Source organism: Pelodiscus sinensis, chromosome 1 (assembly GCF_049634645.1).
Source record: "Pelodiscus sinensis isolate JC-2024 chromosome 1, ASM4963464v1, whole genome shotgun sequence".
Lineage (NCBI taxonomy): Eukaryota > Metazoa > Chordata > Testudines > Trionychidae > Pelodiscus > Pelodiscus sinensis.
In genome coordinates, this window is record NC_134711.1 from 98,788,307 (window position 1) to 98,813,797 (window position 25,491).

The 25,491-nt window shown below is 41.0% G+C and overlaps 1 protein-coding gene across 1 annotated transcript in view; it reads left to right on the forward strand.

Moving 5' to 3' along the window:
* C1H12orf42 (chromosome 1 C12orf42 homolog) overlaps positions 1-25,491 on the forward strand; it is a 237,713-nt gene that overhangs the window by 136,988 nt on the left and 75,234 nt on the right. Inside the window, exons 9-11 of the mRNA XM_075938918.1 lie at positions 988-1,138; positions 18,927-19,007; positions 24,740-24,985. Coding sequence (XP_075795033.1) covers positions 988-1,138; positions 18,927-19,007; positions 24,740-24,985 — 478 coding nt within the window. The remainder of the gene's footprint in view (positions 1-987; positions 1,139-18,926; positions 19,008-24,739; positions 24,986-25,491) is intronic.

Consider the following 25,491-nt stretch of genomic DNA (forward strand, 5'->3'; position numbering starts at 1 on the left):
ATAGTTGCCAGGATAACCTCTGGAGCCCTTTTTAAAAACTGGCATCGCATTAGCTATCTTCCAATCATTTGATGCAGAAGCTGATTTAAATGATGTCACACACTACGGTTAGTATTTCTGCAATTCCACATTTACATTCCCTCAGAACTCCTGGGTGAATGCCATCTGGTCTGAGTGACAACTTATTGTTTAGTTTATCAATTTGTTCCAAACCTTCCTCTAATGACACCTCAATCTGGGACAGCTCCTCAGATTTGTCACCTAAAAAGAATGGCTGAGGTTTGGGAGAATTTATGGGCAAACGATGTTAGGATAAGTTGTAGCTTTTTTTTCCAGCTGAACTGTTTCAATAGTTAACACCCTTCCAGTGTGGCTACCTTTTATAGATATTATGGTCCAGAACCTCAATAGAGTAGAGCTGTACTCAGCACATCGAGGATATGTGGGGAAGGATAAAAAGTAAACGTAAACCATCTTGGCGATCCCTGACCAAGGAGGTTGTGGGGGGTGTTTTTGTCAGAGTACACCCAATCTCTGTTTGGGCCTGCTCTAATTCACATACATTTCTAACAGCCCTAGTTTTGAAAATCTTGGCCTTGATTCTCACCTTCTAAACTAACTGTCTGCTTAAACATTCCTGGAATTTTAAGTACCGGTACATATATAATTCCATTGAAGTCAATACTACTCATGTGCATAAATGCATTGATTGATTGTGGTCAGAGAGCTCAGGTGCAGGATTGAGCCCATAATGCAACACATCTCTCTGCTAACTGTCCAGCCTTATGTTTTCATTGTGAAATGTGTTGTGGCCTGTAAGAAGGAGACGTTATACATTTGCACTAGGGGTCTAATCTTTCATTAACGAAGTCAGTGGCAGAACTCTCACACATTTTAATTGTGTAGAATGGAGTCTTATATCATTGTACATGTTCCTGATGGAACCTAAGTGATAAGTTTTATTTGTGATCATTCTTTTGTTTGCAGACTGTTGGACTGAAATCACCAAATACTCTGAAGAATGAAGAAAGTTCTTTGTCTACTACTGATCTATGCCCAAGTACAGACTTGGAAGTAAAATCATCTATAGCTGGAGACTCTTTAGTTGAAGACTGCTGTTTGTTTTCCCAATTAACAGGTATTTCTTCTTAAAAGGGATAGCATGCACCACATTAGGTGCTATTCTGATCTCAAGGAACCTGAGGAGGACTGACAGTGATTGATCCTGGATGAAATAGTTGAAGGCGAGATTCGATTCCTTGATATAGCAATGCCTTAAAAGGCATGTAATTGAGCATGCTGATGGAGGTCTTGACTAGGAAATATGCTATTCTGTGCTTAGCTGCAGGCTCGCTGACGAGTGGGGATGAGGGTTGGGGAAAGAAGGGGAGGCAGCTGCCCTGGAGCCCAACGATTTTAAAGTTCGCACCCCACCTAGGGCAACAGCTTGCTATTTGTTGAGCTACTCTCATCATTGGCCAGGCTAAGGTATAGGGGGCAACCAAACTCCACGGTCTCAGTGGATCCTCACATTATACAGGGCTGGGTAAACCCCTTTCTTTTTCCCAGACAGTTTTTTCCCCCAAGTAGAATTGGAGACGTAGGTGTGGGGGGGAAATGTGGGCCCACCCTCTACTCCACGTTCCAGCCCAGGGCCCTGTAATAGCAGCTGCCTATAAAAGTTTCCATCACTAACTATGAGGCAGCTACAAAATCTCACACTTTCCTTATTTCAGGCTCTTTCTACTACAGGATATGTCTACACTGCCACCCTAGTTCATTTGCAAGTTCGAATGCCTACATTAGCCACATTAGTTTGAACTAGGGTGGCAGTGTAGACATACCCAGAATCTGCTGGTGCTTGCTTCTCTTAGACTCTCTGTAGAGCTCCCTCCATCCTCTCAACTCCGCATACACTAATTAACTGCAGGGAAGCTCTTTTTATAACCAGTCTCAACTGGTTCTTTACTTGGCCCCAGGTATTCCACTAGCCATGGCTCACCTGACTCTGCAAGCCCACTTAATCAGGTGCCTAATTGCCCTGATTGATTCTAGCAAGCTCTCACTGGTTCTGGAGTAGCCCTGGAATAAAGATTTACTCAGTCTGAGGCTAATATACCTCCCTTACAATTACTCTTTTGTGCCCTTCTGGCCTGACTCTGTCACAATAGGCTATTGTAAAACAAGGCAAATATCTAGAGGAGTTGATGTCTCCTCTGCATGTCTTCTTGTTTTCCTGTGAACTGCCTGGGTACCATGAATTATTCATTATTAACAGGTATTACTTCTTGAAAGTGATAACATGCATTACATTAGGTTTATATACACCTGACCTTGGTCCAGAGAAAATGGAAAAAATCCCCAGTTTTGACAAAAAAGTCAGGATGTCTGTGACAGGGCTTAAAAAGGGAACTGTCCCAGCTAAAATAGAATGTATAGTCACCCTAGATTATCAGCTAGTGACAATTGTTTGCCAGAAATAGCTTCTACCTTTACCTAGTATTGTTGAGGTACTTAGACACATGATGGGTATATGTCTTTCCCTGGCTGACATTAGCAAAGGAAATTAGATAGCTAGGGAAGAGGATTAAGGGAAAGCCCCCAAAGGCATGAAGCTCCCTGATGGATAGTGAGTGAAGTCCTGCTCAGTAAATATCATAGATCTGATTTTGCTCTTGGTTATACGAGCTTAAATAAGGGGTAACTCCAGTGGAATCAATGGAATTACATTAGTGGATATAATTTAATTGTTTTTTACGTCCATTTCTTAATAAAGTAGGAATCAGGGTCTTTTTTAAGGCTACTAAATTGAAAGCACAGTCAAGGTTCCCTGCTTAAACCATCTGATGAATTAAGCATAGTGATCCTTACAGAGCAGATAACTCATTAGCATTAGGTATCCTCTGAGGGACCAGCACTGGTTGAATCAACATGCCTTGCTTTTGTGGCATATATGATTTAGATGATGAATAGATCAGCCTTTTGTGGAACTGAGTCCCTGTCAGCTTGCAGCATAGGGGAGGGTCATACTATTTTGAATGAACAAATCTATGACTGAGTCAGCTAAAATCAGTAGAAAGAGATTATCAAAGGGAAATTTATAAAACTAGTATCACTATCAAAAAGCAATAATGATCCAATTACATGAGACATCATGATTTTGTATTATTTCATTACAAAATAAATCTTTAGTGTTACTTTACTACAAGAGATACTTTTTGTTACAGTACTGTTCTACATTATGCAGGACATTTAGGATAATTTTTCCTATCAATTTCAAAACACAAAAAGGAAAAGAAATTTAAAGCATTTGTTCACCATCCCAGCAAAGCTGCTTTTTTTTTTTTTTTTTTTTTTTTTTGTAAGCAACAAAGTGGGGAATTGAGAATTTAGGCCTCAGGCCAGAAAACCACTAAAGTATATGCTTGATTTTAAGTGAGTACCCGAGTAGTCTTCAGTGTGATACACAGTTGAAGTTAAACAGGTGCTTACGAGCTTTTCTGGATCTGAGCGTTAGGGTGCAATATGGGAAGTACTTCTACTAGGGATTGAAGATCCTAATGGAACTGAAAACTCTAACCATCTGGCTGAGGACCCTTGATGTCTTTTAAAGAGTTATAAGTACCCCTTCCCCAGAATTTGGCTCCAATTCAGAAATGTTCCTTGATCAAATTTAGAGTGAGACCAGTCCAGGAGGATTGACAGAAATAGAAGGAATCAGGGTGAATAAACAAAAGGTGCAAAGCTTTAATTTAAGCTTCCCTGTTTTATTTATTATTTACAGTGCAGTCATGCCAATTATATCCTCACTGCTGTACAATCATATAGGATAACAGGGTCCCTGCCTGAAGAGCTTATAGTCTAAAGCAGCAGTTCTCAACTGCCGGTCAGCAGACCTGCAGCGAGGCCGCGAACCCCTGCTTGCCGGGCCGCAGCACACTGCAGGCCACGTCCCCAGCTGCTAATGAGCTCCGCCTGCTGGGTTTCCCCATGCAGCAGCAGGGTGGGTGGCCTGGCAGTCAGCCAGGTATGCTGTGGCTGGAGCCGGGCCTCAGTGAGGCTGTCCCTACTGGGACTGGCAGGGCCATGTGATGGGTAGCTGCAGCATTCGGCCGGGGCCCAGTGCCGCGTGGAGCCTGGCTGCCGCGGTGCTCAGCAAGTGCCCAGCTGCCAAGCAGCTGGGCCCCACATGGCATTCAGCCCCAGTTGAGCGCTGCAGCAATCAGGCTCCATGCAGTGCTTGGCCCTGGCCTGGCTGTCACAGCACTCAGCTGGGGCCAAACGCCACAGGGAGCCTGGATGCTGCAGCACTCAGCAGGGGCCCGGCACACTGCAGGCTCCATGCAGCCCTCCTGCCGTGCAGGGAAGTGCCCTGCGCTCAGCTGGCAGCTGGGAGGCAGCAGCAAGGTTAGGTGAGAGGGGCGGGACAGGCATGGGGGGCTCTGAGGATGGAGCTAGTGCTGGGGAGCTCTAGGGATAGGGGGCTCTAAGGGGCATGGGGGGACTGACAATGAGGGTACTGTGACATCCAGGATGGGAAGTTGGCACTGGGGGGCTAATAGAGGATTAGGGGAGCAGGGCTGGCATTGGGGACAGGGCTAATATTGGGGACTGGCACGGGGAATCTAGGGGAACTGGGTGCAGTGGGGCTCTGGAAACAGGAGGTTGGCACTGAGGCTTTTGGGGCAGGGGGACTGGCACTAGGGAACTCTGAGGGCAGAGGCTGTCACTGGGGGAGAGGGTTGGGTGCAGGAGTCTCTGGGGTCAGTGGCTGGCACTAGGGGGCAGTGGAGGGGTGAGTGGCTCTGGGGGCAGGGGCTTTTTATACCGCGGGCCAGCAAACCCATTCACAAACTTTTGGTGGACTGGTAACATTTTATTTGCATATTTGAATATTCATTATTTGCAAATAAAATGTTACCAGTTCGCCAAAAGTTTGTGAATGGGTTTATTGGTCCCCCCGTGTAAAAAAGGTTGGGAACCACTGGTCTAAGGGACAAAAAACAAAAGGTGAAAGGTATAAACAGGGCTTGTCAGAGAAGACAGTGGCCTGGGCCACTTTGAGTTTAGAGGCCCTAGCCTGGCTTAGCCCTAGGCTCCTGACGTATCTAACTTCTCATCCACACAGTCATACTAAAATCAAAAGAGCATATGAAAATGTACACTTGAGACATTTATTTATTAACAATTAAGTAATTATACCTATAACATGTATATTAAAAATGTAACTTTAATTATGAGTTTCCACTGCAAGCAAAACTCTTCCTTTTAGGAATGCTTTTCTGGCTTTGTGATGTGCAAACTCATTTATAGTTGAAGAAAAACCTAATTTACATGCAACATCACTGTTAGTGTTAAGCACTGCGGACCCAGTCAAATGCTCGTCCCATTGTAGAATGATAGTTCTGTACTTGTTTTAATATGCACTCACCTGAAGCCACTGATTCAGGGAGACTAACAAAAATACGTAATGCAATTCTGATATTAGGAAATATGGTCAGTAGGCCGAGATAAAACATTTCCTGACACAGTTCTTTTGGCTTGAAGTCTGATTTAAAGTTGGTGGAATGTATATTTTTCAGGAAGATGATCTCATCACAGAGATCTCCTAAAATTTTGCTGTATCTTTGTTAAAACTGTTCTGCCACTGATGAATATAGATCTTCATCACGTAGTTCTCTGAACTCCCAGAGAAATCCAAAAAGGCTACACATTTGTTGCAGTGACTCAAATTGATGTATAAGACCAGATTTGATGGAGTCAATAATAACAAAAAAAATTGTTTCAGTATTACCTTTCTACATGAGATTGAGATGTTAGACTGTGATTGGATGAAATGTCAATACCCTGTGCTACTGATTTGGACTCAGAAATGATTGCGTCCCATTGATCAAGAATTTTTGAATATCTTTAAGAAGTCATTCAGTGTTATCCCTCTCAACATCTTATGTAGCATTGCGTGCTTCAATTACAAGATTAGTGTCATGGATCATTTTTAGCAGCTTCATCCACATGGACAACATTAAAATGCATTCAAATTTGGATATATACTTCTGAATTGACTTAAGCTCAGTGTAAGCTTGTGTTCTGAGAGTAAGAGAGTCAAGCTCTCTTAAAGCCTATCTCACAGAATCCAAATGCTGTGAAACTGGGTTAACGCCATCAATTCATACTCACCATCTCATCGTCGACATGCATTGAAGAAAAACAGGCAGATGCTGCTTCAGAATTTCCCACTTTCGAGGACTGCTACTGAAGAGGTTGTACAATTGCTGGATTGTTCCAAAGTATGTGATTGCTTCCTTGCATGATTCAGTGCAATCAACACCAACAAGCTTTAGTGTATGGTTGCCACTACCGGAGAATATATAGTTTGGATTTTGCTCAAGAAGAACTGCTTGTACTCCATTGTGCTTCCAAGCCATATTGGATCCATTGTTATAGGCTTGGCCAAAGCAGACTTGAAAATTAAATTTGAAGCCTTCCAGAATTTCTAATACTTGAACGGTGATTTCTTTTCCACTTTTTTTCATGACATTATAGAACAAAATGAATTGTTCTTCAATTGAAATCTTTGAACTTCCTGCGTTTTAACATATTGAACAACCAGAATTGTCAGTTCTTTATGAGAACAGTCTGGAGTTGCATCAATAATAATTGAAAAGTACTTCAGATGTTGTTTCTCTTCAAGAATTGTTGTTTGCACAAATGTCCCAATAAACTCATTTTATATTCTGCTAGACAGATAATGGTCTTGCATATGTTTTCCGTTCTTTTGTGTTTCATGAACACACTTAACATGGCCTGATAAAAGTGAGTCATACTTGCTAAGAAACTCAAGTATACCAAGAAAGTTTCCATTTGTAGGGTCATCGATACATTGACTGGAACCAAATAAAGCCAATCCCTGGTCAGAAAGAAAAAGAATGACATTCAATATACGCTCATGGAGGGTTTTTTACAGTTATTAGTTTCTGTGTTTATTTCACTCAGGAGTAAGTTTTCAATTGAACTGTCAGCTAGTGCTGCTCTACTAGCTGATTTCCATGTAACATAGTTATCTTTATGCGATACTGAAGTTTCATATGCAGGTATTCGGTCTTTCAAATTCCTCAAACTTCTGATACTCCAATGAGATGGATCAGACAGTACTGATGCATTTGAAGTATTACTGTTAAAAATGAAACAGGATACACAGTATAGAGCCTGCTTTTCCATGCTCCAGCAGAGCTAGTCTCTTGTGTAGATCTTTCTACTTGGAAGAATTTTTGTCAGCAGACAAGTGGGAAAAGCATGATTGTCAGCATCTTTCAGTATATTTCTTAGAATCTAAAAACAACTAACTGAGAAACGACTGCATTTGAGCAGAGATAAATATCTAATTTAAAAGGTTAAACTTACCTCAGTCTGAGCAAAATCACTTTACAGTAACAGAATTAATTATGACTTTCAAAACCTCTAAACTATGCAAAGACTGTAAACAGAGTTTCATAACATAGAATCACTAATCACAGAAGCTACTCCAGTCTCCAATCATGCAGATGAAAACTCAGATGTGACCGAAAAATTGCCAAAGGCTCAAGGTCCCACAATGATTTAAATAAAATGTTTGCAGGTGTATATAATTTCTTTTGTTGTCTCTGTTATAACTACAAGGTGTATAATAAATGGAAATGACTTAGTAGAAAAATGTCAAAATGTGAGGCCCCTTTGTCTTCTGAAGCCCAGGCCAAATGGCCCTCCTGGCCCCCCTCTGATACGGCCTGGGTATAAAATACAAAGGGGTCAGTGTAATGATCGGCCAATGTTTCTTGATATTTCAATTGAGTTTCATTTTAAGATGTGAACATATATTTGCTTTATTTATATTATAGAGACTTTGGTTAGGACTTGGGGGTTGAAGTAAGAGAAAGGAAAGGTGTAAACAGATTTGTGGGAGCAATTTGGATGTGTGAGAGAAGGCAACTGAATTCCAGACTGAATTTGTCTCGATTCAGCTTCCAGCCAGTGGCTTGTGTTCTACCTGATGAGCCCATTATTAAATATTTATTTCCCATGTATTCATTTACAGACTGTAATCAAGTCACCCCTTAACCTTCTGTTTGTTAAGCTAAACAGATTGAGCTCATTGAGACTATCACTACAAGGCAGGTTTTTCCAGTCCTTTAATCATTCCCCTCATGATTAAATCATGCTCTTCTCTGAACCTTCTCCAATGTATCCATCTTCTTGAATTGTGGACAGCAAACCTGGACACACTATTCCACCATGATCAGATCACTGCCAAATACAAAGGTAAAATAACCTCTCAATTCCTACTCAGGATTCCACTGTGAATATATGTTAGAGTAGTGTTAACCCTCTGGGTCACAGCATCACACTGCCAGCTCATGTATAGATGATTATCCACTAAGTTTCACTTAGAATCACTGCTTCCTAGGACAAAGTCCTCCATTATTTACTGCATCAGAAATGGTTGCAGGCTGCCCCAGAAGGGGTGGGGCCTCAGGTGGAAGGGATGGGGCCAGGATACTTTGCATGCTCCCCTGTCCTCAACCCTGATTGGCCTGGGGGTGGGGGAGCACATGAAGTCTTTGCCTTCGACCCCTACCCTGCCAGGGGCATATGGTGCCTAGAGAGGCATATGGTGCCTGTTTTAAATAGCTGACAGTTCCCTCTAGGTGCTGCACACCCCTGGCATTGGGAGAAAACTTTTCATGCTCCCTCAGGCCAATCAGGGTTTGGGAGGAGGGGGAGCATGTGAAGTCTTTGCTCTTCACCCCTGTCCTGCCAGGCGCATGTGGTGCCTAGAGAGAACTGTCAGCTGGTCAAAACAGCTGGTGGTTCCTTCTGGTGCTCTATGTCCCTGGCGAGAGGGAGGAGACTTCATGTGCTTCCCCATCCCCAGGTCTTGATTGGCCTGGAGGTGGGGAGCAGCAGAGCGGCTGTGGGCCAGATCAAAGGGCTTAGCAGGCTGGATCCGACCCTCAGAGGCTGTCTTGCCCACCCCTGGAATACAGGGTCTGGTAGGGGGTCGTAACCTGGGGCGGAGGTGCAGGGATTTGGGCTGTGACCAGGGGTAGTAGACTGGGGAACAAAGGTCTGGGAGAGGGATATGACCTAAGGAGGGGGGTAGGAGGAGATGCCGTGTCTGGGGCTGGAGCAGGGGTGCTGAAGGTTTGAGTTACATGGGGTAGGATGCAGGAGGGGCCAGATGGTCGGGGGAGGGTGAGGCTGGGGTGCCTGAGGCAGGCAATGATGGGGAGACCTTACCTGGATGGCTCCCAGCCAGCAGCCCAGCAGGTTACTCAACCAGGGTGTGACGTAGTGGGGGTACCTGGCTGGTTTCTCTGCTGCTGGCTCTGGGGTAACCCCCACTGGCTGCCGTGGGTACCACGACCCAGCAAAACAGGATGAGTCACTATGCAAACCAGTGGCCAGACACCCCCCATGGAGAGGAACAAAGGAAGGTGGAATGCTGCCCTGGCTGGGGGGCAGGGCTGGAAGAGAGTTAGTTAGTTGCTGGCCTTTGGGGAGCATGGAGGAGACAGCCTAGGGAAAGGGGCTGGAGTTTAGGGGCCCAGTCTCCCCCATCTCAAGGGGGCCTGAGGCATCCTAGCCCAGCTCTGTGACCAGATTACATCTGTGCTGTGCTGTATCCTGGAGAGGCAATAAACTTCCTCTATTCCACCGGCTGGTGCAGTCTGTTTGTGCCATTTCGGGGTGCAGGAGACGGGGGACCCCCAACGTGCCGTCACACAGGGTCCCTGCCTTCCATGCCCCGTACTGCTCACAGCAGCTTCAGGGGCCATGTGAGCCCGGGGGGATAAGAGAGGAGGGGCACGTCACATGCTGCCTGTCCTACAAGCAGGGAACTGCTACTGGCTGGAAACCGATCAATGGGAGCTACTGGCATGGGAGTAATGTGAGAAGCCTTTGCCCCCTCCCTCCAAACCCTCAGCATTCACAGAAGCACATGGCCCTGCAGCTGGCTTCACTGAGTGTTGAGCAGGAGCAGGGCAAGCAGGGAGCCAGCTGAGGCTCTCCAGCAGCTTGGTGGGCTAAATCCAGCCCGCAGATCATATGTTGCCCAGCCCTGGCCTACATTTCTTTGTTCTAAGAAGGTATAAATTTACCTTTAGCCATATTAAAACACACATTCTTTGCTTGTTTTTGCCCAGCTTCATAGGCGATCCCTATATCAGTAACCTGTCTTCATTATTTACCATTCTCCCAATATTTGTGTCATGTGCAAACTTTATCAGTGATGATTTTATGCTCCCCCCCCCCCCACGTCATTGATAAAAATGTTATATAGCTTAGGGCCAAGCACCAATCTCTGTGGGACCCTACTAGAAACACACCCTCTCAATGACGATTCCCCATTTGCAATTACGATTTGAGGCCTGTCAATTAGTTTTAATCCATTTATAGTTATATTATATTGACACACAAGTCTAAGAATGTTACATCAATCCTATTTCTTTTCAGCCAAACGAAATCTCAGAAAAAATATTATATTTTTCAGACGCTATAAACCATAGATGTATGCTGAGTAGCATTAATAATATTAACTTTCTTTATTTTTTTATTAATTGAGTTTCATATCAGTTGTCCAATTATTGTTCTTGAGATCAATGTCAGACTGAAAAGCTTATAAATTACCCTGGTCATCCTGTTAAACCATTTTAAAATGTTGCACATTAGCTTTCTTCTAATCCTCTGGAACTTCCTAAGTGTTCCAAGAGTCATGGAAAATCAATAATAATGGTCCCAGAAGTTTCTCAGCCATCTCTCTTGAAAGTTTTGGATGCAAGCTGTCCAAATTTGCTGATTTAAAAATGTCTAACTTCAGTAGCTGCTGTTTTACATCCTCCTGATATACACATAGAAGGGGAAAAGTTATATGCTATGACTAAATCATCTGTTTTTCCCAAATACAGAGCAGAAATATTTATGGAACATTTCTGCTTTTTCTGAATTATTAGTCACACTTCTACTATTTCTATCTTGCTATGGACCAGCACCATTGTTAGGCTTCTTTTTGTTCCTAATATATTTGAAATTCCTTCTTATTGACTTTAATTCTGATGGACCGTTGACAGCTTTAGGGGGTTAGCAATATTAATTTGGATAGTCTGGGTTATGAGCTGGCCAGTTAATCAGATCAAAAGTAATAAGGTTCTTATCCCAGAATCAGGCTACACACAATATGTGAAGGGTACTCAGGAGTATGACAGGACACTCACACTGAAACAAAAATAGTTTAAAAACTTTATTGAAGTATATCTGTTAGTAATCAAATAGCAAATAATAAAACAAATCAGGGTTACAAAGGCAGTATTATTATTCTAAAGGTAAATATGGTATTATTTTTATAAAGCTTTGGTTAACATATTCATACCCTTTCTGGAGGTACTAAACTTAGAAGATAAAGCTGAGAGCTATTAAAGTGAACTTTAGTTTATTTAACTAACTGATTTAAACTTACAGTTAAAATTGACAAGACTCCAAAAAGCCCCAAAGTTTAGAAACTTAGAAACTACTCTAGAAAATAAGCTCAGAAAATAAGCTTACCCTCCTACTATTAGGTCCAAACTAAAATAAGCTCCTGGCACCCCCTTTTTTTATAAGGGTTAGGTGCTTGGACCCTACTTCTATGCTGAAACTTATTTTCTTTATCCATAAAATATTAGTGTACACTTCCTTCATAGGCTGGATACATATGTTATGTTTGTACAAAATATTGATGACATGTATATACATATTAATGATATGAGATCATTCATGTGTTATATTTATTCTCCTTGTGGTGTTCCTGTTAAGTACACTGGGAAGTCGTCTTTGCTGTCAGAGGTTGTTTTATCTCATTACTATCTGTTTAGGTGAAAGGGTCCAAATATATCCACGTTGACTTTGCTATCTAGGTGAAAGGCACCAGACACATGAAAGCCTCTCTGTGTTATCTCTGTGAAAGGTCCCAGACATATATATGCTAACTTTGCCTTAGCTCAACGTACAGGATATGGTCTGTAAGTCCCTTGTGTTACAGCCAAACTATAAACCTATTATAATAAAACAAGTAATCAAAGCCATAAGGAAATAAAAAATCTATAAGAAAATATATATCTGTAAGCAAGCAGGTTAGCTTTATAGGTTACACAACATAGATTTATCCTTGTGTGTCTTTGCTTTCCTTATCACTTTTCTACTATTCCTAGCTTCTGATTTACATTTATTACTGTAAATTTCTCCTTTCCTACACTTGGTTGGTTTTTTCTTTTTAATTTTTAGAGATGCCATCTTTTCCCCTTCAAGCAAGGTGTGTTTTTTTAAATCAGTTCGGCCTTCTTCCTCCCTTGTGGGTTTGTGGCTTTTGGAGCTTCTAGTAAAGTGTTTTTAAACAGTTGACACCTACAACATGTGGAAATTGCTCCTTCACAGAATGAAACAATCATTTTTTTTAATTGCTTAATGTTTCCTGTTGCTCTCTGTAATTATATAATGGACTTGCCTAGAGAGGCAACATTTTTGTATGACAGAGGAGAATGTTGTTATTGAGATTTGAGTAAAAATGAGAACATGACAGTTTCCTCCATCTAGAATTGTATTTTCTTTTTTTAGCATGAACCAGTTCAAATTACTCTGTTCCAATAGACTGCTTAGTTGAGTCTATATATATATAGGAAACATGATCTGGTTTGTCACAAAATCTGTCACTGTGTGTGAATTGAACTGCTAAATTGATTTACAGTGTTGTAGTACAACTACTCCTGGACATCTGGGGCTAGAGTTACAGAACAATTAGTGTGAAAACAGCAATGGTATTTTATTTTTGAAAGATTTGTGCATGTACCGTAATTAGTCTGATCCATCCAGGATTGTTTATGAGGTGGAATTGGCAAAGCTTGTTCTTGCAATGATTTTTAATCTTTGTTTTTGTAATTAACTTTGCTTATAAATGTTTTGTAGTTAGGACAGTGTTATTTTAAATATACATTTTCAGTCATATGATTTTTCTATCATGGACCAAATCTAGGGATCCCTACTTAGTCCTTCCTGACTTTGGTCAATTAGAAAAAATTCCCATTACAGTCAATAATGGGAAGTTAACCTGAGTAAAACTGAGTAGAAACAGAGGGGTCAATTATAGAATCATAGAATCATAGAATAATAGGACTGGAAGGGACCTCGAGAGGTCATCGAGTCCAGCCCCCCGCCCTCAAGGCAGGATCAAGCTCCGTCTACACCATCCCTGACAGATGTCTATCTAACCTGTTCTTAAATATCTCCAGAGAGGGAGATTCCACCACCTCCCTTGGCAATTTATTCCAATATTTGACCACCCTGACAGTTAGGAATTTTTTCCTAATGTCCAATCTAAACCTCCCCTGCTGCACTTTAAGCCCATTACTCCTTGTCCTGTCCTCAGAAACCAAGAGGAACAAATTTTCGCCTTCCTCCTTGTGACACCCTTTTAGATATTTGAAAACCGCTATCATGTCCCCCCTTAATCTTCTTTTTTCCAAACTAAACAAGCCCAGTTCATGAAGCCTGGCTTCATAGGTCATGTTCTCTAGACCTTTAATCATTCTTGTCGCTCTTCTCTGTACCCTTTCCAATTTCTCCACATCTTTCTTGAAATGTGGCGCCCAGAACTGGACACAGTACTCCAGCTGAGGCCTAACTAGTGCAGAGTAGAGCGGCAGAATGACTTCACGAGTTTTGCTTACAACACACCTGTTGATACAACCTAGAATCATATTTGCTTTTTTTGCAACAGCATCACACTGTTGACTCATATTCAACTTGTGGTCCACTATGACCCCTAGATCCCTTTCTGCCATGCTCCTTCCTAGACAGTCGCTTCCCATCTTGTATGTATGGAACTGATTGTTCCTTCCTAAGTGGAGCACTTTGCATTTCTCTTTATTAAACCTCATCCTGTTTACCTCTGACCATTTCTCTAACTTGCTAAGGTCATTTTGAATTATGTCCCTATCCTCCAAAGAAGTTGCAACCCCACCCAGTTTGCTATCATCTGCAAACTTAATAAGAGTACTCTCTATCCCAATATCTACATCATTGATGAAGATATTGAACAGTACGGGTCCCAAAACAGACCCTTGAGGAACTCCACTTGTTATCCCTTTCCAGCAGGATTTAGAACCGTTAACAACAACTCTCTGACTACGGTTATCCAGCCAATTATGCACCCACCTTATCGTGGCCCTATCTAAGTTATATTTGCCTAGTTTATCAATAAGAATATCATGCGAGACCGTATCAAATGCCTTACTAAAGTCTAGGTATATGACATCCACCGCTTCTCCCTTATCCACAAGGCTCGTTATCTTATCAAAGAAAGCTATCAGATTAGTTTGACATGACTTGTTCTTCACAAACCCATGCTGGCTATTCCCTATCACTTTATTACTTTCCAAGTGTTTGCATACGATTTCCTTAATTACCTGCTCCATTATCTTCCCTGGGACAGACGTTAAACTGACCGGTCTATAATTTCCTGGGTTGTTCTTATTCCCCTTTTTATAGATGGGCACAATATTTGCCCTTTTCCAGTCTTCTGGAATCTCCCCTGTCTGCCATGATTTTTCAAAGATCATAGCTAAAGGCTCAGATACCTCCTCTATCAGCTCCTTGAGTATCCTGGGATGCATTTCATCAGGACCTGGTGACTTGCTGACATCTAACTTTCCTAAGTGATTTTTAACTTGTTCTTTGTGTATCCTATCTTCTAAACTTACCCTCTCTCTGCTTGTATTCACTACGTTAGGCACACCTCCAGACTTCTCGGTGAAGACCGAAACAAAGAAGTCATTGAGCATCTCCGCCATTTCCAAGTTCCCTGTTACTGCTTCTCCCTCCTCGCTAAGCAGTGGGCCTACCCTGTCCTTGGTCTTCCTCTTGCTTTTAATGTATTTATAAAAGGTCTTCTTGTTTCCCTTTATGCCTGTAGCTAGTTTGATCTCATTTTGTGCCTTTGCCTTTCTAATCTTGCCCCTGCATTCCCGTGTTGCTTGCCTATATTCATCCTTTGTTAGTTGTCCTAGTTTCCATTTTTTATATGACTCCTTTTTAATTTTGAGATCATGCAAGATCTCCTTGTTAAGCCAAGCTGGTCTTTTGCCATATTTTCTATCTTTCCTACACAGCGGAATTGTTTGCTTTTGGGCCCTTAACAACGTCCCTTTGAAATACTTCCAACTCTCCTCAGTTGTTTTTCCCTTCAGTCTTGCTTCCCATGGGACCTTACCTACAAGTTCTCTGAGCTTATCAAAATCTGCCTTCCTGAAATCCATAACCTCAATTGTGCTGGTCTCCCTTCTACCTTTCCTTAAGATCATGAACTCTATTATTTCGTGATCACTGTCCCCTATACTGTCTTCCACTTTCAAGTTCTCAACTAGTTCCTCCCTATTTGTTAAAACCAAATCCAGAACAGCTTCTCCTCTGGTAGCTTTTTCAACCTTCTGAAACAGAAAGTTGTCTCCAATGCAGTCCAGAAACTTATTGGATAGCCTGTGCCTCGCTGTGTTAGTTTCCCAACATATGTCTGGATAGTTGAAGTCCCCCATCACCACCAAATCTTGGGCTTTGGATAGTTTTGTTAATTGTTTAAAAAAGGCCTCATCCACCTCTTCCACCTGGCTAGGTGGCCTGTAGTAGACTCCTAGCATGATATCACCCTCGTTTTTTACCCCTTTTAGCTTATCCCAGAGACTCTCTACACAGCTATCTCCTACGTTCATCTCCATGACTTAGTCACAAGCCACTTGTATGGGAAAATACACAGATGAGCAAGAAGTAGATTATAACATACTTCCTATGTTATCTAGAACATAAGAGTTGCATAGTAGGTCAGGCCAATGGTCTATCTAGCCAAGTATCTTGTCTTCCAGTGGTGAACAATGTCAGATGCTTCAGAAGAAATGAACAGAACAGGCAGTCATCCAGTGGTTCACACCCTTTTGTCAACACCTGCTTTTGACAATCAGAAGCAAGGGAGACCCAGAGCTGGGGTTACATCATTGATCCTCTTGACTGAATGCTATTGATGGACCATTCCAACATGAATTTATCTAGTTCTTTTTTAACCGTGTTATAGTTTTGGCTTTCATAAAATCCCCTGGCAATGAGTTCCACAGGTTGACTGTGCATTGTATGAAGAAATACTCTCTTTTGTTTGTTTTCAACCTGCTGGCTATCAATGCCTCTGGGTGACCCTCTGTTTTTGTGCTATGTGAAAGAGTAAATAACACATTCACTTTTTCTATATCATTCCTGATTTTATAGGCCTCTTTTCATATCCCTTCTTAGTAATTTCTTTTCCAAAATGAATAACCGCAGTCTTTTGAATCTCTCCTCATATGATAGCTGTTCCATACCCTTAATCATTTTTGTTGCCCTTCTATGTAGCCTTTCCAATTTTAATATATCTTTTTTGAGATGAGGTGACCAGAACTGCAAAATATTGAAGGTATGGTCATATCATAGATATGATGATATTTCCTGTCTTATTATCTAAGATTTTCCTCATGATTCCTAACATTCTCTTACCTTTTTTTTTTTTACTGCTGAAGCATATTGAGCAGATGTTTTCAGAAAACTATCTATAATGATTCCAAAATCTTTTTCTTAAGTGGGAACAGCTAATTTAGATCCCCATCATTTTATACTAATATTTGGAATTATGTTTTCTAATGTGCATTACTTTGCATTTATCAATATTGAATGTCATCTGCCATTTTGTTGCTTAGTCAACCAGTTTTATATGATCCCTTTTTAACGCTTTGTAGTCTGTTTGAGATTTAACTATCTGGAGTAATTGTATATTATTTGCAATGCTTACCACCTTATGGTTTATCCCGTTTTTCCAGATCATTTATTAAAATGTGGAATGGCACTCTCCTTAGTACAGTTCCCTTGCAGACACCACTATTTATCTTTTTCTATCCTGAAAACTGATAATTTATTCCTATCCTTTTCTTTCTCTCTTTTAACCTATTACTGATCCATGAGAAGACCTTCCCTCTTAACCCATGACTTTTTACTTTGCATAAGAGCCTTTGAAGAAGGACCTTCTTAAAAGCTTTCTGAAAATTCAAGTATTCAAGATCCACTGGTTCACTCTTGTCCACATTGTTTGACACTCTCAAAGAATTCTAGTACTGTAGATGGGTGAGGCATGATTTCCCCTTGCAACAAATCATGTTCACCTGTGTGTCCAATAATTATATTCTTCACTAGAATTTCAACTAATTTGCCTGGTATTGAAGTGAGACTCACCAGCCTGTAATTGCCAGGATTGTCTCTAGAGACTCTTTAAAAAATCGGTTACCCTCCAGCCATCTGGTAGAGAAATTGATTTAAATGATCAGTTACATACACAATTAAAAAGCCTTAGAGGGGTAGCTGTGTTAGTCTGTAACTTTAAAAACGAGTAGTCCTGTGGTACCTTAGAGACTAACAAGAATACATAATTCTGCAGTTTTATATTTGATGAATATCAATTGATGAATTTGGCCCTTCGGATGAATGCCACCTGGTCCTGGTGACTTATTACCATTTGTTTTACCAATTTGTTCCAAACCCCCCTCTAATGACACCTCAATCTGAGACAGTTCCTCAGATTTGTCATCTCAAAAGAATGGCTTAGGTACGGGAATCTCCCTCATATTCTCTGGACTGAAGACCAATGCAAAGAATTCATTTAGCTTCTCTGCAATGGCCTTATCTTCCTTGACTGCTCATTACCACCTTGATCATCTAGTGTCCCCAATGGTTGTTTGATAAGTTTCCTGCTTCTGATTAGGGATGTGAAAAACAAAGATATTAACTGAATAACCAATAGAATTTTTATCCTGGCTCTGCAGGGCTGCTGGTCCTGTTGGGTCCTGTTGGGTTGTCATGGTTCTTGGGGGCATCAGCTTATCAGTTAACTGTTTAACTGGTTAAATTCTTACATTCCTACTTCTGATGTACTTAAAAATGTTTGCTGATAGTTTGAGTCTTTTGTTAGTTGCTCTTCAAAGTCTGCCTAATAATACTTTTATACCTTTAATACTAATACTAATAATACTAATACTAATAATGCTTTTATACTTTTACATTCTATAGAGTTCTTGTGCTATAACATTAATTCAGAAATATAGTGCTTTAAAATCCTTGCATTTTTACCTGAATGAATTGACTTAATCTACAGGGCTTTTACATGTGATGATGATGACCATTTATATATACAGCACCTAACAATTTGCTAGGGTCCTCACATTTGCAAAGTCAAATTAGATATCTGCCCTGAAAAACTTATTAAAATCTACCACACAGACCATTCTTTCCACACAAGGCCTTATTAAATGTAAAAGGACTCTATGCAGAAGTAAGGGTCTGCATTTGTGGAACCCAATGCAAGATTAGACATAATTATAACACCTTCACCCTCAGAAAAAATAGATCAAAGATGGGAAAGGCATGTAAAGATTAATGCAAAGTGAATAAGAGGATGTTTGCCATAGATCTTGGTGAATCTATATATTGACTTTATCAGATAAACTAGGATAACATATTAAAAACAATGAAATAAACACATTCCAGAGGCAGTACATGTTTATCACAATCTTTGATAATTAAGCCTTTTACTTCCTCTGATTGATAAAAAATGTATTCTTAAAATTCCTGTCCTTTTAATGAATAAGAATGCTTCCAAAATCATGATTCCACTAATCTCAGCAAGTTTTATATTGAACTTGCATTTAGATTTTTTTTATTTCTTTAGTTGGAATAATATGGTGAAAAATATCTTTGTATCGGCTTATGAATTATATTTACACTCTCTTTAATATTGAGAATATTAGAAAACGTTTTGGTGTTTCTTCAGTCTTGCTTATATTAATGATTTCTGACAGGCTTGAATGAAACTGAATCCAAGCTAGAGAGGAAAGAGCCTCTCTTTGTTGGACACATGTACACAGCTCAGGATAATACAGGTGAGCTTATCATTGTTTTTCTTAAGATCTCTTTAATTAAGAAACTTAACTTCTGAATGATTGTGTTAGTTTTCTTATTATTGTGCCCAGGTAGTAGCAGAGGTTGCGATTCATTAATAAATGATTGGTTTGTCCCCAAATAAAATGCTATGTACATTTCTAGTCCCTTAGTTTATGCAATCTTTTTTGCTTATGTATTTGCTTTCTGAATTTCCCAGTTCTACCATTGGTCCATATAAAGGACATTATCCTGGGTGCTGCTGAGCATCCTAAATTCCTAAATAATACTTGCCTTTAAAGGTGTGGTCAGTTGAATTTGTCACCTTAGTGACCTTAATTAGTTTGTAATGTTTTTTCCCTGTAGGAATGTATGCATTTGTATGGATGATCTCTCTCTCCCTCTCCTTCTCTCTTTGATTTTAACTATGGCTGTGTATAGACTGCACATCATAAACATTGTTGTGGGCCAGATAAGAAGTTATATGTAAGACAATCTCTCTCTCTCTAAATAATTATAATTTCTTAAATCTTCTAAAACGTCAAAATATTATTGGATAGCAGTTTAAAAGTATATGTTTTTTTGTAAAACAGAGACAATTAAACACTGTATAATGCATGACTATTTGTCTCAGCATTTTATTTGTCATAAAAACCAGAAAAATAAATTATAAAATAAAGATCAGCATATCACTTAACTATATTGACAGAAATTTCAGCTGTCTTCAACTTCTGCTCTGTCTAGCTATTATTAAACGGTAATTTCCTATAGGCATCATAGCAGAACAGGGTTGTTTTTTGGGGGGGGAATGGGATTGTAAAGAGGAGGGTGCATAACTTAGGGTAGGTCTACACTACACTCTAAAATAAAAAAAAGTTACGCAATTTGCACTATGCAAATTGTGTATTTTATTTCAATTCTTTTTCAAAATAGGCTATTTCAAAATTTGGCACGTCTACACAGTGCCAAATTTCAAAATAAAGCACTATTTACGGGGATGCCGAAATAGCGTGTCAGCTATATTTCACAATAGCAGATGTGTTCCTTGGATGTAGGGTAGCTATTTCAGGATACCTCAGGTATCCCGAAATAGCCCTACAGTGTAAACATACCCTTAGTTCAGGGATGCCATTCCATACACACAGAGGAAAGATGTGGAAGGAAGCATTCAGGTGATTGTTGGTGATGCAGACAAATAGAAAGCCAGGCTGGTATTGTTGGTGGAACTAAGAATATGGGAGCAACAGAAGCAGAAAGGAGAGGGACAAGCTCGGTGTGGGAGAGATTCAGGGGGCCCTGAAGGTGATGACACAAACATTGAACTTGGAGTGAGGGAAATGGGGGAGCCAGTGGAAAGATTAAAATGAGGATTGACCAGGGTAGAACAATGGGAAAAGAAAATGATTCTAGCAGCTGGAAAGATCTTATACTTAAAGTTCTTAGACTTGCTCACTCCTTGCTTTGCATATAAGGAAGAGCAAGCTGAGGTAACTAAGGCAATGTCTGGTAAGGCTATGTTGATTCTGCAAGCTGGGGATGTGAGTTCCAGGACAAGGAGACCAGGTATACACTATAAACGTACATTGTTATGACTGTGTCCCTCAGGGGTATGAAAAATCCAACCTCGTGAGCGGTGTAGTTCTACTGACCAAACCCCTGTTGGCATAGAACCTCTTCACTGAAGCACTACAGTGGTGCTGCTGCACCATAGCAGAGTTTTAAGTGCAGAGACGCCCAGAGACATACTAGTATTAACTCTGTGAGCTAGCGTGATAAAAGCTAAGGTGTAGCTGGGGCAGCACAGGCAGTGGTGGGGGGTGGCATGAGCTATTCCTGCTTAGTATGTACCCAGGGAGTTCAGGCTAGGGATGCAATAGTGTAGTTGATTAACCAATTAACCGATAAGCAAAAGCTTATTGGCTGATGCTATAGACTACACACTTTTCCCTCCCCTCCCCTCCCAGCAAAGTTTTTGGCAGGCTGGCCACCAGCCCAGCTCAGTCCTGGCTTGCAACGGGTCCAGGACCTCCCCCTGCTGCAGCTCTGCGTTTAAAGTGTATTAGGAGCAAGGCAGGCAGGCAGCTCAGCTCGGTCCTTCTTCACATTGGGTCCAGAAGCTAGCCGTGCTGTGGCTCTGCAGTTAAAGTATATTAAGAGCTGGGTGAGGGGTAGCCTGGCTCAGTTCCAGCTGGCGCAGGGTCCAGGAACTCAGACACCATCCCCAGACAGGGGCTGCTGCCACCCTGTGCTGTTGTCTCTTTATCAGAGGCAGCAGCACAGCACAATAGGCAGCCACTCCACAAGGGGAGCTGGTTTTTAAACTGTCTCCCCTCACGGACCAGCTCCCACATGGCACCCCATTCTGCTGCCTCTGATGCAGAGGCAGCAGCGCGGTTGTATCAGGGTGCTCCTTGGGAGTGAGGCCCGAGCACGCTGGCTGCTGGTCCCAGCCTGGGGACTATAGAACAGTCGACTAGCCAATAAGAATTCATGAGGTTACTTGATTAGTCAATTATTCAATATTTAACATCCCTAGTTCAGTCCAGTTTGTATTTAGCACAGCTGGCCTCCGCCACCATTCACAGCTGTCCTGCTGCTGTTGTGACACAGCTATTTTAGTGAGATAGGGTAAGCATGTCTGAGCTGGGAATCACATGCCTAGCTCATAGTGCAGACATAGCCTTACATGTCAAGGTGCTGTAAGAACGTATAAACGGAAGCACTTTACTGTACTTTCATTTATATTTCCCTAGAGCCTCTCAGCGTGTAAGTTGCACCAACTTCGACTGCATTAAACATTATTAGAGCATATAACTAGGCTTATGGGAGTTGTCCTGAGGATAAGGTTGTCAATGGAGGTCTGATTTCAGCCACTTTACACACCACCTCTGAATTTAGCCTATTATAATAACACTGCTCATTAATCCCTATCCACATACTTCAGTGTATTTTCTTAGCAATTGGATACCCCCTTTGGGCAAAATCATCTCCAGCATTGTCTTCTGAGCTGCATGAATTGTTTCTGAATCTGGTCATGTTGCTCCTCATTTCCACCTGTATGAATCGCAGCAGAATTTGGTCTCTTAGGAACATCTTCCAAAGCTTAATTTTTCACTTGTCCCATGGTGAAAACAGTATAGAATGTGGTGATGTGTTTGCTTAATGCAGATTTTTCTGAGCACTGGAATTACCAAGGAGATTGCTTAAAAAAAGTCTAGATATTAGCAGGGTGGCCCCATTGTGTTCTAGGTTGCTGTGTTGTTTTTTCTGAATCAGACAATGCATTTCTTCTGCAGCATGGATATACTTTCAGTTGAGAAAAAAACAAATGTCTGCTGGGTCTTTTTGACATTAAGCTGTTGCTGAAGATGTTAACGGAAAAGTAAATGTACTAATCATTGATAACAAAGCAGCCTAATCCATGCTGACCTACAATTTGTTTAAGATCCTTTGGAGCAACAGAGAGATTAAAGTGTATATAAAAAAGAAGTAAACAGTGGGTCAGAGATTAGAAGTGAAGAAGGAAAAGGCTGGCTTCCCCCAGACCACACACTGATAGTAGACCTTCCTTGAGCAATTGTTAGAAAATGTTTCATGTTTCTCTTCCCTCTCCCAACCTAAGAAAACAGAAGGTTTGATTGGCACTTGTCATGGCTGATAGAGAGAGGAAGATGCTTTGGTAAAAAGGAGAGGGAGGCAGCCGTGTCAAAAGCAGCAGCAGTCAAAGGATGACTCCTTCTTTCTGTGGTTTTGTCTTTCTCTAAATTATTCAAATCTGGGTGGCATCTGAGGATAACTGGCATTTTGACACAGCTTAAAGGATTGTCTCACTAACTCTATTGAACTGAGGCTGCCATCCTTTTTAAAAAATGTATAAAGAGAAATCTTCTATAATCTGATACGTATACAAATGAAAGGCAGCTTGATATCCGAGGTCTTTCAATATTTTTGGGGAGGGACAAATTTATCCATTTCTTGACTAATCATTGTTTTCTTCTGTGTACAAGAATGCCACTTATTGACTTTAAAAAGGTTTTATTTGATTTTCTTTAGAATAGCCATAGTTGCTTGAACTGCATCTGGTGGCTACAAATTCAAATCAAGCCAGCTGGATTAGCATCAACAAATGTAGGGAATTTTCTGTCAAAGGTGGTTTCTCCCCAGTGAGGGATCTCCTTTATTGATGGTCCTTCTGCTAATGGATTTTTCTTTTACTGGCAATTTCCTTCATAAGAACATAAGAACGGGCATACAGGATCAGACCAAAGGTCCATCTATCCCAGTATCGTGTCTTCTGACAATCCGTTCCAGGTGCCCCTGAGAGAATGAACAGAATATGTAATCAACAATCAATCAATCTCCTTTTACCCATTCCCAGCTTCTGATAAACAGAGGCTAGGGACACCATTCCTGCCCATCTTGGCTAATAACCATTGATGGACCTATCTTCCATGAATTTATCTAGTTTTTTTAAACCCTGTTAAAGTCCTGGACTTCACAACATCCCCTGGCAAGGAGTTCCACAGGTTGACTGTGTGTTGCATGAAGAAGTACTTCCTTTTATTTGTTTTAAATCTGTTACCTACTAATTTCATTTAGTGACCCCAAGTTCTTGTGTTATGGGAATAAGTAAATACTTTTTCTTTATTTACTTTCTCCACACTAGTCATGATTTTATAGTCCTTCCTTCCTTCCTTCCTTCCTTCCTTCCTTCCTTCCTTCCTTCCTTCCTTCCTTCCAGGCATCATGGCACTCCACAGTTCATTGTGGGCTCCATAGTGTTACCAACTCTTTTGTCATTCTGAGCTGCCATTATACTTATTGGTCTCCTCTTCATTTAACTAAGTTCCTGCTGGAACCAAACCTACCTCACCATATCCACTCGTTTTACGAGGCATAAGGGATCTGTCGCCAAAGGCTTTAGTGAGCAATAGATCCGTGGCTAGACTGCCATTTTTCGTTGCCAAAGCTCCGTGGCGACAAAAAGCGGCGGCCATTTTTATGCTAATGAAGTGCGGGAGATTTAAATCCCTGCTTCATTAGCAATTTTGGTAAGTCTAATTTACATCCCTCTGGTGACAGAGGGATGTAGTCTAGACATACCCTTAAGGTGAAGTTATTTTATTTTGTTTTGTTTTATAAAAGCAAAAGCAGAAATGGGTTAGGCATGCATCAACTGTTACTGTTATTTGGTAAATCAGATTTTGAAGTTTCACCTGTTTTCACCACCATAACAGAGTATCAGTAAGGGTAAAATGGAGTAGGAGCAAAATGTGTAGCCATCGATACCTGTATTAACACTTATTCTTGAGAGTTTGGTGATTCATACAGAGTGCTGTGTTTGTGTGAGCTTGTATAATGTTCCACGACAGCATGCATCCATAAGGTCTGATTTTCTCTCTAAGTTCCCTTTGCATGTCTATAGTATGCTCTGAGGGATTTCTAAGTGTTTTACAAACATTAACTTCTTAAGCCTCACATCAGTTTATGAAGGAGGTATTCCTCTCCCACCCGGAGTCAGAGAAAGGTTGTAATTTCCCCAAGTTTACCTAGCAAATTGATGGCATAGCTGACTCCAAATCATGTGATTTGAACATTTTAGGTCATATTTCCTCTCAGAAATGTGCTGGGAAATGGCCAAAAGAGATGCACATGTCCCTCAGATGTTTTTTCTATTCAGAACACTGCTTATTTCTGTTACCTTCATGTGAGGTTTATGTTAAATATCTTCCAGTACTGAAAGAACCAGTTGAAGATTCACATAAGGATGTGGATAGCATTGGAAAATCCAGACGACCTAGTCAGCCAAATAGAGGAAGACCTCCCACACTGGACCACACCATTCTGCAGGGCATGGAGCGACAACTACAAGATGAGGAAAGACAAGCTCAAGTGCTACGTATTTATTCAAAACTCCATGAGACTCAGGTTCCTGCACTGCGAGCACCTGACATGAAGTCTATCTACAACTTTGAAGATTGTGAGTTCTTATGTTCGAGTTTGTTTGAAGTTGTTTACTCAGAGCATGTCCCACACTGATTGATCCAGTGGTGGTTGATCTGAATGTATCAATTTTAGCTTCATTCGTCACATAGAAGAAGTTGCATAACTTAGATCAATGGCCCACGAGCGTGTATACCAGTCCTCAGTAAAAGCACTGAGGTCAAAAGGGAGACAGAATAATAGCTTTCCATAATTTTTGCTTCCAAAGCACATTGTGAACCCAGTGCAGCCACACTTTTCGTATATTGCTATAGTTCAGGCATTAGCACTACTCTAAAATAAGTGTTAACCCTGCTGTTATGGAGATGGACAAGAATGTTCTTTTAATGTTTCTTTCCTTTGCAAAGGGATATGTACCATTCTTAGTAGCAGAAACACAACGGGCCATATTTTCAGTACTACCAGCCTGAGTTGCCCTGGTTAAAATTCTTCATTTATCCATAGCACACACAGAATCCACAGTTGTACATGTAAATGTGAAAT